Source organism: Megascapheus bottae, chromosome X (genome assembly GCF_031878675.1).
Source record: "Megascapheus bottae isolate mThoBot1 chromosome X, mThoBot2.hap1, whole genome shotgun sequence".
Classification (NCBI taxonomy): domain Eukaryota; kingdom Metazoa; phylum Chordata; class Mammalia; order Rodentia; family Geomyidae; genus Megascapheus; species Megascapheus bottae.
In genome coordinates this window covers 49892444-49908713 of record NC_143547.1, presented here as the reverse complement: position 1 = coordinate 49908713, position 16270 = coordinate 49892444, and the positions used below count along the sequence as shown (strand labels likewise).

General features: G+C 41.8%; 1 protein-coding gene across 3 annotated transcripts in view; it reads left to right on the top strand.

Moving 5' to 3' along the window:
• The window catches only part of Atrx (ATRX chromatin remodeler), a 183493-nt gene that overhangs the window by 38104 nt on the left and 129119 nt on the right, over positions 1 to 16270 (top strand). For all 3 annotated transcript variants that reach the window (XM_090326029.1, XM_090326027.1, XM_090326028.1), the window contains exons 2-4: positions 3380 to 3489; positions 10826 to 10881; positions 14112 to 14164. In XM_090326029.1, the coding sequence (XP_090182155.1) occupies positions 3380 to 3489; positions 10826 to 10881; positions 14112 to 14164 (219 nt within the window). The remainder of the gene's footprint in view (positions 1 to 3379; positions 3490 to 10825; positions 10882 to 14111; positions 14165 to 16270) is intronic.

Below are 16270 nucleotides of genomic sequence, written 5' to 3'. Positions count from 1 at the left end.
TAACCGAGATTTGGGTGCCAGTGGCTTTTGGCTTGTTGGTTAGTTTTCATATCTTGTGGCAGATTGCTGTGTTTTTGACTTTGTTTTGGAGGCAATTCAACTTTTGCTGTGGGATGTGGATATTGAGTGTGATTTTTCTGGCTTTTCTGTCTTATTAGACTTTGGCTGGTTGCCTGAATTCGAGTTAGCTCTTGAAAAGGTGTCATGTTTGTTTGAGTGTGCCCTCGAAATGGCTTCTGTGCTTCCACGCATCACTTGAACGAGGGAGATTTTATGTAGGAATGAAAGGAGTTGTCCTATCTGGCTATTGTCGAAAGTTTTAGAATATCTGTGTCTGTCTTTGGCATTCACTTATTTCGGTGCTTTTCAAGCCGCCCAGGAAAACTGTACATGGATTTGATGCTACAAATCCAATTTTGGGGGGGAGGATGTTGGGACTTGAACTCTGGGCCTGGATGTTGTCTCTGAACTGTTCAGCTCAAGGTTATTATCGTACCTACCCTTGACCCACAGCTCCACTTCCCAGAAATCCATTTTTTTGGTCCGAGTTTTGCAAAGTGTTTATGGCGTCTTCAGCTTTGTTAAAGTGATTGTAAGCAAGCCATCAGCCACTCCCCCTACCCAGATGTGGCATGTAGAAATACAGTGGAATGTATATGTCCATCAAGGAGCTGAAACGACCAAATCTTCGGTACAATCCCATTTGGTATTCCTCATGATATTCCTGAGAAAGAGGGTGATTTTGGGGGGATGGGGTCCTGGGTGCTAGTCATGGTAAAGGGAATTTGAATTAGCCATGCTTCTATAGCGATCTGGACCAAGTGCACAACCAGGGCTCTGGCTCCGAAGGTACTTCCTTCAGCCCCCGGAATCACCATATGAGGTGTAAGGCCATTGGGGCCAAGCGTCATTCAGCTCCTCTATTAATGAGACTTCATTATTGTTCCGTGCATGCACATCGATCTGGGTTTGATTCCTCAGTACCACATACATAGAAAAAAGCTGGAAGTGGTGTTGAGTCTCAAGTGGTAGAGTTCTGGCCTTGAGAAAGTCCAAGTGGTCAGGTCCTGAGTTCAAGCCTAGGGCTGGCAAAAAAAACCCCCCAAAAAACCAAAAAACAATTCACAGTGCCTGAAAACTCGGGCCATATGGGTTAGAGGTCATTCACCTGCACTTCTCACGAGATTTCGTTATCCCCGCGTGTTTTCCCTGCTCTCGCACCAGGTGGAATTCAGTGTTCAAAAAATAATTCACATCATCCAATGGGGGTCGTTTATTTACTTCTCTTCTCACGAGACTTCATTCCCTGAACGTGTACTTGCCGGCCATCTTATAATTTTTCTGGTAAACCACTACAGGGCACTAGAGGTTCCGTCTCTCTTGCCTCCTGTGGTCGCATTCATTTGTTATCCAATTTATGGACCTTAATTTCTTTCTTCTGTCTGTTCTGGGGCTTGAATTCAGGTCCTTGAGCCGTTTTGTGCTGAAGGCGCGCTACCTCTTGAGCCACAGCGCCACTTTCAGGTTTTGACTGGTTAATTGGAGATAAGAGTCCCACGGGGATAGGCTCGCTTCCGGCAGCAAGCCTCCGCAGTTTCCTGAATTGCTGGCTCTCCAGGCGTGAGCTACTGCGCCTGGCTGGAGCTTAATTTTCACAGCAAATTTGACCACTTTTTCAACATTCATTATGAAGTCAAGGTGCGTGCCGTGTTGTGTATTCTCTTTTCTCTGTGTACTTGCGTGTATTGTTTGTGATAGCGCCTCGCTATGCAGGCCAGGCTGGTCTCAAGCTTAAGACCTAATTAACCCTGCCTTGGGAGTGTTTGCACCCACAGGCATGGACTAGGCTCTACGAGGAATGCGTTTTCTTTTTAATTGCCGAATCGACAATTGATGAAGGGATCTATTGATATTATCAGTATTGATTTATACAGTATGTTTTCTAGATGTTAAATGTACTTAAATAACAGTCCACATGATACTCCAGTGAAGCTATTATTAGTAGAGATGTTGGGGAGTGGGCAGGGAAAAAGAAAACTATTAATACAGAATATTATTCTGACTAAAATAATATATGCATTTGTAGCCAGACACCAGCGGTTCACACCTATAATCATAGTTACTCCTGAGGCTGAAAGCTGATGATTGTTGTTCAAACCCACCCTGGACAGGAAAGTCTGTGAGACCTACCTCCACTAAAACTACAAAAAAAAAATGGACTGTGAGTTTGGCCTAGTGGTAGAATTCCTGCCTAGCATGCACGAAGACCAGAATTCGATTCCTTGGTACCACATACATAGAAAAAAGCCAGAAATGGTATTGTGGCTTTAGAGGTAGAACTCTAGCCTTGAGCAAACCTCCAAGGACAGTGCTCAAGCCCTTAGCTCAAGGCCGAGGACTGGCAAAAAAGAAAAAGCTAAAAGTGACGCTATGACTCAAGTGGTAGGATGCTAGCCTTGAGTGAAAGAAGCTGAGGGACAGTGCCCAAGCCTTTAATTCTTTAGTGCCTCAGAGGACACCTGCACCCACCAACCCCCCCCCCACCCCCCACCCCCCCCCCCCACCCCAAAAAGGAAGTAAATAGGCCTTGTTGGAGCACATGGGTACCTGGGACAGGAACTTGGGCTAACAAGAGGAGTGAATGAAGATAAATTCAATGGAATTAATTTACATGTATGAAAATAGAGTAATGAAATCTGTTGGAAGTGAGGAGCAACATATGAAAGATTGCATGACATTGATTGAGACTATTTGTATAAGTGGGGAAATGTGACAGTGAGCCACTCCTTGTACAACTCATGTATGCTAAACACAAGTGAACTTCTTTATCTTTACACATAATTCTTGCATAATGTGACACTGCAGGGATGACTCTTTAAAATTCTATGATTGCTATTGTTCATAACCTGTCATGCTATTTATTTTCCTTTTTCCTACTTCCCTTTCCTTGGTTTTGAACCAGTTGGATCATTTGCAAATTGACATTTTTTTCTGCCGCCATGTGTAGTTTCTTTAGCTTTCTCTCCTTGGAAGAGAGAACTCTGTGTGTATGTGTGTGTGTTTGCTTGTATATATATATATATATATATATATATGTGTGTATATATATGTATACATATATGAAAGTTCTCGGTCTTGAACTCAGGGTTTGGGAACCGTCCTTGAACTTACTTGCTCAATGCTACCACTTTATAACTTCCAGCTTTTTCTGTGTATGTGGTGTTGAAAAATCAAACCCAGGGCTTCATGCATGCTAGGCAAGCAATCTTACCACTAAGCCACATTCCAAGCCTCTCCAAATATTTTATAGCATGGATTATGTTCAGCTTATTAGAGGTTTAGGCCTAGTTAATGAACCTTTACCTTTTTGTTTCCATAGTGAAAGCAAGTTGAATACATTGGTCCAGAAGCTTCATGACTTCCTGGCACACTCCTCAGAGGAATCAGAAGAAACAAATTCTCCTCGACTTTTGATGAATCAAAGTATAGGTAAGTTTAAAGATCAGCAGTATCTTCTAGTCTTTTGTGCAGGTTTTTTTTTGATGAAGCAGTTATTAAAGGCTTTCAATTTGTGGATAATGAAAATATTACACATGATAGAAGTTGCTATTGTATATCTTTGCTTTGCTGGTATCTGGCATAACAGATTTGAATTTCAGTAAGGAAAATTGCATGTTTTTTTTTCTCCCCCTTGTACAACTGATGTTTATGAATAAAATGGGAAAACAGTTCTTATGATTGGTAGAAGCTATGGTTTTATGTATAATGGGAATGGCTGATAAGACCATGAATGCTGACTGTTATAAATACACAGTATTACAGGAGATACTTTAAACTTAGCTGCTTGGATTTTGTCCTTTTAAATTACAGGGTTTTGTGTGTGTCTGTGTGTTGCTTGTACATGCTCACTTGCATGTAGACTACTGCTGGGATTTGAACTCAAGGCTTTTTGCTGTTCATGCCTGGTTTTTTTTTTTGTTTGTTTCAAGAATGATGCTCTACCACTTGACCCACAATTCACACACACCTTCTTTTAGAACTTTTTGCTGGTTAATTGGAGATATGACTCTTAGATTTGTCTACCTGAGTTGCCTTCAGATTGAGATCCTCAGAGCTCAGCCTCTCAATTAACGAGGATTATAAACATTTGGGTGGTCCTGGGGCTTAAACTCTGGACCTGGGCACTGTCCTTGGGCTTTCTCAAGGCTAGTGCTCTACCACTTGAACTACAATACTACTTCTGGCCTTCTCTGTATATGTGGTATTGAGGAATCGAACCCAGGGCTTCATACGTGCTAGGCAAGTACTCTACCACTAGTCCACATTTCTGGCACCTGTTCTTGAATTTGTTTTTACTCAGGGTTAGAGTTCTACCACTTGAACCACAATTCCACTTCTCGTTTTCTGGTGGATAATTGAAGAATCTCATGGACTGCCCAGGCTGGATTTAGACTGTGATCCTTAGATCTGAGCATCCGCAGTAGCTGGGATAACAGGTGTGACCTATTGACACATTTTTTCTCCATCCTGGGGCTTGAACTCAGGGCCTGGGCACTGTCCTTGGGCTTTTTCTCAAGGTTAGTGCTCTACCACTTGAGCCACTACATCACTTCCAGCTTTTTCTGTGTACTGATGAATCATGCATGCTAGGCAAGCACTCTACCACTAGGCCATACTTCTTTTTTGTTGCTGTTGTTGTTGGTCGTGGGACTTGAACTCTGACCTGGGCGTTGTCTCTGAACTCTTCAGCTCAAGGCTACCACCCTATCCCTTGAGCCACAGCCCCACTTCTGGTTTTCTGGTGGTTCATAGGAGATAAGAGTCTCACACATTTTAGTGCCCAGTCTGGCTTTGAACCGAGATCCTCAGAGCCACTGCGCCCGGCTTGCCTGTCATTTTCATTTTTTATTTTATTTTTTTGCTAGTCCGGGGCTTGAGCTCAGGGCCAGAGCACTGTCCTTGAACTTTTTCAAGGCTAGAGCTGTACCACTTGAGCTTCAGCACCACTTCTGACTTTTTTCTATGTACATGATACCAAGGAATTGACCCCGGGTCTTCATGCATGCTAGGCAAGCACTCTACTACTAGGCCAAACTCCCAGCCCTCTCCTGTCATTTTAATCCCTGCTTTCTCCTTTTCATTTCCTCCTTCCATCTACCTAATAGGTTCCCATTTATTTTCTTGACCTTAGGGTTTTTTTTTTTTTTGCCAGTCCTGGGGCTTAAACTCAGGGATTGGCCACTTTTCCTGAGCTTCTTTTGCTCAAGTCTAGCACTCTACCACTTGAGCCACAGCACCACTTCTGGCCTTTTCTTTTTATAGGGTTCAGGGCTTCATGCATGCTAGGGAAGCACTCTACCAGTCGGCCACACTCTGGCCCCCATTTTTTTTTGCTTGTTTATGTTTCGTTTTCTTCTATTTTCTACAAATGAGGGAGAACAAGTGATTTTTTTTTGTGGGACTGGCTTATTTCACTTAAACAATATCTCTAGTGCCACCCATTTTTCTGCAAATGAAATAATTTTATTGTTCTTGGTGTATGTATATGGCACATTTTCTTTATCCAAATGGTTAACGATGGACACCTAGGCCGAATCATATTATAGGCTGAATATTATGAATAGTATAGCCGTGATAAAACATGGCTACACTGGTATTTCTGATTAGCTGAATCTCATTGGGGTATGTACCTATAAGTTATATGGCTGGGTTGATTATTTAATAGGGTGTTTCCATTTTCGTTTACTTTGAGGAATTTTTTTGGATACCAGTCCTGGGGCTTGAACTCAGGCCTTGGGTCGTGATCCTGAGGTTCTTTTGCTCCAAACTAGCTGTCTGCCACTCAAGCCTGTGCTCCACTACTAGTTTTTCCTGAGTTTATTGGTGATAAGAGTCTCACAGACTTTTCTGATCAGACTGGCTTCCTGAGTAACTAGGATTACAGACATGAACCACCCATATCCAGCTGCATTGAGGAATTAAAAATAGACTCATTTATTTTTGTCATAAAGGTGATGTACTGAGGGGTTGCAATTACATAAATCAGGTAAAGAGTACATTTCTTTTTGGACAGTGTCATTACTTCCCTTATTCTCTCTCAATTTTTTTCCTTCCACCCCCACCCACAAGTTGTATAGTTCAGTTTCAACATAATGTGTGTAGGGAGTACTGCTGCTGCATTTGTTACTTTTTGTCCTTCCATTTCTGTGTTGAGGAATTTTTAATTGCTCCTGTGTTTCTTTTTTTTTTGCCAGTCCTGAGTCTTGAACTCAGGGCTTGGGCACTGTCCTTGGGCTCTTGGGCTTTCTTTTTTTTTTGTCCAGTCCTGGGCATGAGCTCAAGGCCTGAGCACTGTCTTTGGACTTTCTCAAGGCTAGAGCTCTACCACTTGAGCCTCAGCACCACTTCCGGCTTTTTTTTTCTATATGTGGTACCGAGGAATCGAACACGGGTCTTTATGCATGCTAGGCAAGCACTTTAACCACTAGGCCAAACTCCCGGCCCCGGGCTCTTGGGCTTTCTCAAGAAAGGCTAGAGCTCTACCACTTGAGCCACAGCACCATTTCTGGCTTTTTTCTAGATATGTGGTACCGAGGAATCAAACCGGGGTCTTCATGCATGTAAGGCAAGCACTCTATCACTAGGCTAAACTCCCAGTCTGTTCCTCTGTTTCTTTAATGACTACTTCACTGATCATTTAATAGGGAAGTCAGTTTATAAAAGTATGGGCATATTTTTTAGTTTCTTTATTGAATTGTAGATTAATTTCAGTTTTTGCACATTGGTTGAAATATTCTTTATTTCCTAAAATACCTACTTTGAAGAAAGTTCTGTGGCTTGGTTTGATGAATGTGTAATCTGCATGAGTTGGTTGGAATACACACACATACACAGACACAGACACATACAGACACACACACACACACACATACACACATACACACACACATTTTTTTTTTTTTTTGCTAGACCTGGGGCTTGAACTGTGAGTGCTGTCTCTGAGCTATTCAGCTCAAGGCTAGTGTTCTACTACATTAGCCACAGTGCCACTTTGGTTTTCGGGTAGTTAATTGGAGATAAGTCTTACAGACTTTCATACCTGGACTGGCCTTGAATCCTAACTACTCAGGAGGAACCCTGAGTAGTTAGGATTATAGGTGTGAGTCACCAAAGCCTGGCAGTTAGTTTTTAGTTTTAGTTCACTCTGCTGGTTTCTTTCTTTATTTTGTGCCAGTTCTAGGGCTTGAACTGAGGGCCTGAGCACTGTTCTTGGGCTTTCTCAAGGCTAGAGCTCTACCACTTGAGCCACAGTACCACTTCCTGCTTTTTCTATATATGTGGTACCAAGGAATCAAACCAGGGTCTTTGTGCATGCTAGGCAAGCACCCTATCACTAGGCCATTCTCCCGGCCCAATTTGTTTCTTTTTATTGGAGAATTCAGACAATGTACAGAGATATTATTGAAAGACATTATACTAATTGCTGCCATTATGTGGTCTTTGATATTTTCCTAATCTTCATTTGCTCATCTACTCTTCTAGTTTGATTTATTCTTTCCCATATCTTCTTTTTTATGCTTATTTTCATCTTTTGCATGTAGGATTATTTTGAAGTACCCTCTGAAGAGCTGACTTAGTGACCATGAATTCTTTTTTTTTTTTAATGTTGTTGTTCTTTTTTCTTTTTCGCCAGTTCTGGGCTTGACCTCAGGGCCTGGGCAGTGTTGCTTAAGGCTAGTGTTGTACCACCTGTGTCACAGGTCTTGCTCTTTAGTAGCTGGCTTCAGACTGTGATCCTCAGATTTTAGCCTTCTGAGGGGCCAGGATTACAGGTTTGCTGCTGCTAGATACCTGGCTCCTTTAGTTTGTATTATGGCAGTTTTTTAGGTTTCTCCTTCACTATTGAAGGATAGCTTTGCTGGATATATCAGTCTTGGTTGGAAGTTATTTGCTTTCATGGTGTCCTGCACAACTAGTGTGCTATAATTTTTTTTGTCGGTTCTGGGGCTTGAACTCTGGACTTGGGCGTTGTCTCCAACCTTTTCAGCTCAAGGCTATCTACTACTCTACCATTTGAGCCACAGCACCACTTCCAGTTTTCTGGTGGTTAATAAGAGATAAGAGTCTTAAAATCTTTTGATTGTGGGCTGGCTTTGAGCCATGATCCTCAGATCTCAGGCTCCTGGGTAGGATTACAGGGGTGAGCTACTGGCATACAGCTGTCTGCTGTAATTCTGCTGGACTTGTCTTTTTGTTTGGAGGTTTCAATAACCTGTATTTTTTTCAGTTGATGTCCCTTTAATATTTAGGAACAACCCCAGCAGTGGCAAGGCTGAGATGCAGTTTCTCTCCACTGGAATGCCAATGTAGCTCAGAGTCCAACTTTAATCCACTAGTGTAGGTCATTGGACTTAATCCCTTACACCTTTCAGAGAAAAGAAAACAAGTAGAAGTCTTTTTTCTTTTTTTAGTTGCTACTTTTCTGGTTGGTTCTGTATGTGACTGTGGGCGGGCCACTCAAGAGTCAGTTGTCAGCTTTAGGACTTTTCAGTTTAAAAGCTTTCTTTGATATGTGGGTGACTGCAGTTCACTCTAATAAGCTTGCATCCTGTGGTCTAGGCATGTTCCCACTTGTTCCCAAGTTCCTCATTTTGTACCCCAGGGGCATCAAGGGTCCAGAACTAGGTGGGGGGATTTCCTCTGAATGAGTCATTGGAGAGGAGCCAAGATAGCACTTGTATTGTTGAAGGAGAACCTGGCAGACTAGTCTTAGCACTTTCTGACCCTGCTAGGCAGTTAGCCGAGGGAGGAGGTTGGGGAAGTGATCTTAGATGCTCAGAGCTCCCAGTTCAAGTTGGCAGTAAACCAAATACAGCTCCATTAACCAGAGCGTCTGAGCCCTGGGCTTGGAGCTTTGACTCTCAGTGGGCTCTCAGGTGCTGGGGCTTGTTACTTGCTACAGAGAGGAGGGCCCCAGGGCATTTTGCCTTACACTGCTTAAACTTATCCACAGGCCCACATCAGCCCCTCCTTTGCTCCCTCTATCTCACCACATCTCATGGGGATCTCCCACCCAGTCACTATGGCAGTGTGTCCCCAAGTCTCTTTGATCTATACTATTTCCTCTTTTCAGGTCCCTCAAATAGCTTAGTCTCCAACAAAAGGATACCTCTCAATGTATCACTTGGCTGTGGCCCTCTGAGATACAGGATACAGGGAATGAAAAAATGCCCCCTCCCTTTTTTTCTGTCTCTTTCTTTTTTTTTTGCCAGTCCTGAGACTTGAATGCAGGCCTGGGTACTGTCCATAGGCGAATTTGCTCAGTGCTAGTGCTTTTATCATTTGAGCCACAGCTCCACTTCTGGCTTTCTGGTGTTTAATTGGAGATAAAAGTCATGGACATTGTTGCTTGGCTAGCTTTGACCAGTGATCCTTTGATATTAATCTCGTGAGTAGCTTGGATTACAGGTGTGAGCCACCAGTGACCAGCTCCAAGGTCTTATTTTTCCCCAGGCTCGCATGGACCACAGTCTTTCTGTTTGTGCTTCTCACTATTGTTGGGATAACAGACAAGCCTTCTGTCTAGCCTTTTCTGTTGAGATTCAGTCTTAAACTTTTTTGCCCAGACTGGCTTGGAACCATGATCACCCTCATCTCTGTTCCTGAGTAGTTAGATTAAAAGTGTACTGGCACCTGGATGACTCATTTATTCTTTTTTGTTGTTGTTGTTGTTTGCCAGTCCTGGGGCTTGAACTCAGGGCCTAAGCATTATCCTTGGGCATTCTCAAAGCTAGAGCTCTACCACTTGAGCCACAACACCACTTCTGGCTTTTTCCATGTATGTGGTACTGAGGAATAGAACCCAGCTCTTTGTGCATGCTAGGTAAGTACTCTACCACCAGGCCAAACTCCCAGCCCAGTTCCCATGTTTTTTTTTTTTTGTTGTTGTTGTTTTGCACCCGTCCTGGGCTTGAGCTCAGGGACTAAGCACTGTCCTTGGACTTTCTCAAGGCTAGCAAGCTACCACTTGAGCCTCAGCACCACTTCCAGCTTTTTTCTATGTATGTGGTTCTGATGAATTGAACCTGGGTCTTTGTGCGTGCTAGGCAAGCACTCTACCACTAGGCCAAACTCCGGCCTCATTTATTCTTTTTAACTGTTAGAAAAATAACTCTTAATTTTCTGTTTTTCTTTTTTTTTTATTTTGTCAGTCTTGGGGTTGAATGCTGTCCCCTGAACTTCCTTGTGCTCAAGACTAGCACTCTGCCACTTGAGCTACATGGGCTTTCCTGCCAGGGCTGGCTTTGAACTGCAATCCTCCTTAGTAGCTAAGATTATAGGTATGAGCTACCTGGTTCCTGGCTCGGGTTTTTGTTGTTGTTGTTGTTTTGGGGGCTTGAACTCTGGGCCTGGGTGCTGTCCCTGAGCTCTTCAGTTCAAGGATAACACTCTACCACTTGAGCCACAGCACCACTTCTGGTTTTCTGGTGGTTAATTAGAGATAACAGTCTCATGGACATTAGTGCCCCAGCTGGCTTTGAGATGCCATCCTTAGGTCTCAGCCTCCTGAGTAGCTAGGATTACAGGTGTTAGCCACCAATACCCAGCTTGACTTTTGTTTTTTTTAAGGTAGGTATTATAGCCTAAGTTGTCTAGGAATTTAAAATGTAGTCTCAACTGGCCTCTAGAACTTTTGATCTTGCCCCAGCCTTTCCAGTGCTGGGATTGCAGGAATGTATCACCAGACTACCATGTCTTGGTTTTAGGGTTTGATAATACACTGAAAAGATAAACAATGGTTTTTATTGGTTCTTCTTTTTTTTAGATAAAGTTCGTGTTTCTGGAAATAATTCTGATACAATGGAAAATAATAAGGAAGAGGTAAGTATATTTGGAGGATTTTAAAGGGATTTATCTTATTTTTTCCCAGTTTTTTATTAAAGAATTTATTAACATTGATTTTTACATCATATTTCAAATGACAAGTTTAACAAACAAGTGTTCAAGAAGGGAATCTCTATATACAATCACTGGGACTTAGTTTTTAGAACTTAATCCAAATTAGGCTAAGGGTTTGTATGTCATAGAAACATTAATTTATGAAATAAAACATTATGTCTATAGAGTCATAGGTTTTTATGTCTATATAATTATGTTTATATTTCCATTACCGTGTGCATAGCATTGGGTATGCAAATATTGAGTCCTTGCTCTTGTACTCTTTGGATTTAATAGCCAACGCAGGCTTTTTTTTGCCAGTCCTGGGCTTGAGCTTAGGGCCTAAGCACTGTCCTTGGACTTTCTCAAGGTTAGAGCTCTACCACTTGAGCCTCAGCACCACTTCCTGCTTTTTTCTATGTATGTGGTACCAAGGAATCGAACCCGGGTCTTCGTGCATGCTAGGCAAGCACTCTACTACTAGGCCAAACTCCTGGTCCCCCAACCCAGTTTTTATTTTTAAAAATTTACTTTCTGTTATTATAGAGGTGATATACAGAGGGGTTATATTCACAGGTTAGGTAATGAGTACATTTCCTTTTGTACAGTGTCATCTGTTCATTCCCTCCCAGTAAAGGGACTTATTAATTGCTAATAATCAACTAGAATATGTGTTGTTATCTTATTTCTTATTAATATGTGCCTATATTTAAGGCTACTTATATATGTTGTTATTATGATAATTCACCTTGCTAGTTGTCCAGTTTGAGAAAGTATTCATTGTTTTTTGGTGTGTTTCATTTCGGTGTCTTAAGTCAGAAAATAGAAGGTTTGCTACCAGATAGGTATTTAACCATCATTGTATTGTATTAGTGGTGTTGGAGGTAGACATTATGGGCATAGTTCCCCAGTTTTGAAGTTTTTTAAAACTTTGTATTCAGAGTCTTCTAAGTATTATTATAGCTACAGCAATCCTCACAGAGTCCTTTACTTCACATATAGTGTTACACTATGGTTTGGAGATTTTTTTTCTGTCTAGTAGAAAAAAAGACTTGACCATTTGAAAAGTTTTGGGATTAAAGATGGCTTCACAAAATATCGTGACTATACTTAAGGGAATTGAACTCTACATATAAAAACAGTTGAAGGGCCGAATGTTTGGCCTTATGAAGCCCTGGATTTGATTGCTTGGTACCACACACAGAGAAAAAATACAGAAGTGGTGCAGTGGCTCAAGTGGTAGAGCATTAGCCTTGAGGAAGCTCAAGGACAGTGTCCAGGCCCTGAGTTCAAGACCCAGGACTGGCTAAAAAAACCCCAAAAACAAAAAACAAAAAAAACAATAAAAAACAGTTGTGATAGACTTTTCAAGAAAATGCTTAAAAATCCACAAATGAAAAAAACAATTTGTTGACAGATTAAAAAATTGGTGCCATCATAAAATAATGATTGAACTAGTCAAACAAAAAGTAAATTTAGAATTACAAAACAAGTCATTAAAAATTTTGGAGGCCTGTGCCATGCTAGTACAGGGGAGAATGGTCAATCTTTTGTTGGTTGTGGGACTTGAACTCTGGGCCTAGGTGTTGTCCCTGAACTCTTCAGCTCGAGACTACCACCCTGACCCTTGAGTCACAGTTCCACTTCTGGTTTTTTTTTGTCAGTCCTGGGCTTGAGCTCAGGGCCTGAGCACTGTCCTTGGACTTTCTCAAGGCTAGAGCTCTACCACTTGAGCCTCAGCACCACTTCCGGCTTTTTTTCTATATATGTGGTACCAAGGAATCGAACCCGGGTCTTTGTGCATGCTAGGCAAGCACTTTAACCACTAGGTCAAACTCTGGTTTTCTGGTGGTTAAGTGGAGACAATTGTCTCATGGACTTTAGTGCCTGGGCTGGCTTTGAACTACGATCCTCAGATCTCAGCCCGGCTGAGAATGGTCCTTTCCAGGGTCCTCCTCTGCTGTTTGTCATTATTTCTGCCCCTTTGGTGTATCTTTGTTGAATTTGGGCCAGTCTATCCCCACCTGTTGCCTTAGTAACAATAATAATTAAGAAAATTCTAGAACCTAGGCACTGGTGTCTCATACTTGTAATCCTAGCTACTCAGGACGCTAAGATCTGAGGATTGTGGTTCAAAGCTATCCTGGGTAGGAAAGTCAGGGAGAATCTTATTTCATGTAAACTAATCACAAAAAACCAGAAGTGGTAGTGTAGCTCAAAGGGTTGAACACTAAAGAGAATCAGGGACAGTGTCTAGGCCTTGACTTCAAGCCCAAAGACAGGCAAAGAGAGAGAATGAGTGAGGAGGGGGTGACACATTGTCCAAAGAGAAATGTACTCTTTACCTGACTTATGTAACCTCTGTACATCACCTTTATAATAATAATAATAATAATAATAATAATAATAATAAATTGAAACAACAGAAGCAACAATGAAAGAGTATTAGAATGTTGCCTAGTCTGCATAAGCCTGCAGATTTAATCTATAGTACCTTCCAGCTTCCTCCCCCTCCACACTTACAAAAATAAAAGACAAGCAGAAATTTGGGGCTTGGATAGCTAATTGATAGAACACATGCTAGAGGCTCTGGAATCAATCTGAATCATCCTTAAAATTTAATCCTCAGTCAAGGAAACCTGATAGTAAATGAAAATTAGTTTTTTTTGGGGGGGGGTGTTTGATCAGGGTATTGGTGGGGATTGAACTCAACAGCTTTTTGCATGCATGTGCTTTAATAGTGAGCTGGATCCCAAGACCTCGAGAATTTGTTTTTGAAGTTTGTTTTAGAAGAATGCTTATTATCTTGTTATATTACAATACCAACTGGGTGGTGGTAGCTCATGCTTGTACTCCTAGCTTATCAGGGTGCTGAGATCTGAGGATTGTAGTTTAAAACCAGCCTTGACAGGAAAGCCTATGAAACACTTTTTTTCCAATTAGCTACCAAAAAATCCCCCTGAAAATGGAGTTGTGTTTCAACGGGTAGAGCACTAATCTTGAGTATAAAAGCTCAGGGACAGCACTCAGACTCTTAAGTTTAAACCCCATGTCTGGTAAAAGCGCGCATGTGCCCCCCCACACACTAGACCTTACTATAGGGAAGTGGTTAATTCTGTAGGAATGTTGCTGTGAGAGTTGACTCACCTTTGTTTTTTTTTGTCACAATTTAGGGAACTGGCTCTTCAGAAAAATTCAAATCTTCAGGATCATCAAGATCAAAAAGGTTGGTGATATTGAAGGGAAAGAAAGTAATTTTCTTTTTGTTGTTGTTGTTGTTGATCATGGGGCTTGGACTCGTGGCCTGAGCACTGTCCCTGAGTTCTTCAGCTCAAGGCTACTGCTCTAACACTTTGAGCCACAGCATCACTTCCAAAATAGGGTTGTTTTTTTTTTTGGTGGGTCATGGGGCTTGAACTTGGCCTGAGTGCTGTACCTGAGCTCTTCAGCTCGAGGCTACCGCCCTGCCCTTGAGCCAAGCCCCACTTCTTGTTTTCTAGAGGTTAATTGGAGATAAGAGTCTAAGGTCCTTTTGTGCCTGGGCTGGCTTTGAACCATGTTTCTCAGATCTCAGCCTCCTGAGTAGCTAGGAGCCACCACACCCTGGCCCCAAAATAGTTTTTTGTTGTAGTTTTTTTTGTCAGTCATGGGGCTTGAACTCAGGGCTTGGGTACTCTCTCTGAGCATTTTTTGCTCAAGACTAGCACTTGACCACTTTGAGCCACAGTGCCACTTTCTGTTTGAGCTGCGGTGCCACTTTTTGCTTGTTTTGATTCCTGTTTCTTAATAATTTACTTTCTACACTTCCATTAAGCACGATTGTGCTTACTAAAGTATTTTATATATATACATACTTAAAATGTACATACACATATTTAAATCTTATAAATATACATATTTAGAAATGTAAAACTGTTGATCTGCCACTTGTTTTTAATAATGATTAATTCTTTCCTGCTTGGGATAATAGAGGAATATTTTTGAAGAAGGATTTATTATTTGTGGCACTTGTAATACATAATAACTTTCTGTGTGTGTTTGTACATATGTATGTATATATGTGCATGTACGTGTGTGTATATATACTGATTTTGGGCTTGAACTCAGTGTCTGGGCATTGTCTCAGCTTTTTTTGCTCAAGGCTGGTGTTTTCCCACTTGAGCTACAGCTCCACTTCCAGCTTTTTGCTTAATTGGAGATAAGAATCTCAGGAACTTTTCCTGCCCATATTGGCTTTGAATGGTGGTCCTCAGATCACAGTTCCCTGAGTAGCTAAGATTATACGCATGAGCCTCTAGGGCCCAGCCTATAATCCTTTTTTTTGTCATAATGCATACTTTGAAAAAGGAGAAAAGGTGAGTTTGTTGATTGTCTTACCAGACCATTTGGGTTTCTGTACCTTCTATGAAGCTGTTCATGGTTGTAGGAGTCGAGTTCTTACAAGAGGGTCAAAGTATGGCAAAATGTTTTCTTCTGAATTTTTCAAAAAATCATGCATAAGGACTGAAACTTATGCCCAATATACTGAATTTTCAGTGTGCCTAAGTAGTTGGAATGACTTTTTATTTTGTTGGTCGTGGGGCTTGAACTCTGGGGCTCGGTGCTGTCCCTGAGCTCTTCAGTTCAAGGCTGGCACTCTACCACTTGAGCCACAGCACCACTTCTGGTTTTCTGGTTGTTAATTGGAGCTAAGAGTCTCATGGACTTTTGTGCCCAGGCTAGCTTTGAACTGCAATCCTCAGATCTCAGCTTCCTGAGTAGCTAGGATTACAGATGTGAGCCATCAGAGCCCAGCTAGAATGATTTTTATTACATAGTTTGCTTGTTACTATTTTTTTTGCCAGTCCTGGGGCTTATACTCAGGGCCTGAGCACTGTCCTTGGGGTTTCTCAAGGCTAGAGCTCTACCACTTGAGCCAGCTTTTTCTATATAAGTGGTACTGAGGAATTAAACCAGGGTCTTTGTGCATGTTAGACAAGCACTCTACCACTATGCCAAACTCCCAGCCACTTGTTACTAATTTTAATTTTCTTTTTCTGGTAGGGATTTGGATTTAGTGCCTCCTGCTCATTAGACTAACTCACTACCACTTGAGTGCTAAAGTAGTAATTCTTTAAAAAATACTTTTAGAGGTCCGCTTGGGTTTTTTGTTTTTTTAATTAAGAATTTGCTGGGTGCTGATGATTCATGCCTGTAATCTTAACTACTCAGGAGGCTGAGATCTGAAGATTGGGGTTTGAAGCCATCCTGGGCAGAAGCCAACCCATGAAAAATTTTTTTTTTGCCAGTCCTGGGGCTTGAACGTAGGGCCTGGGCACTATCCTTGGACACT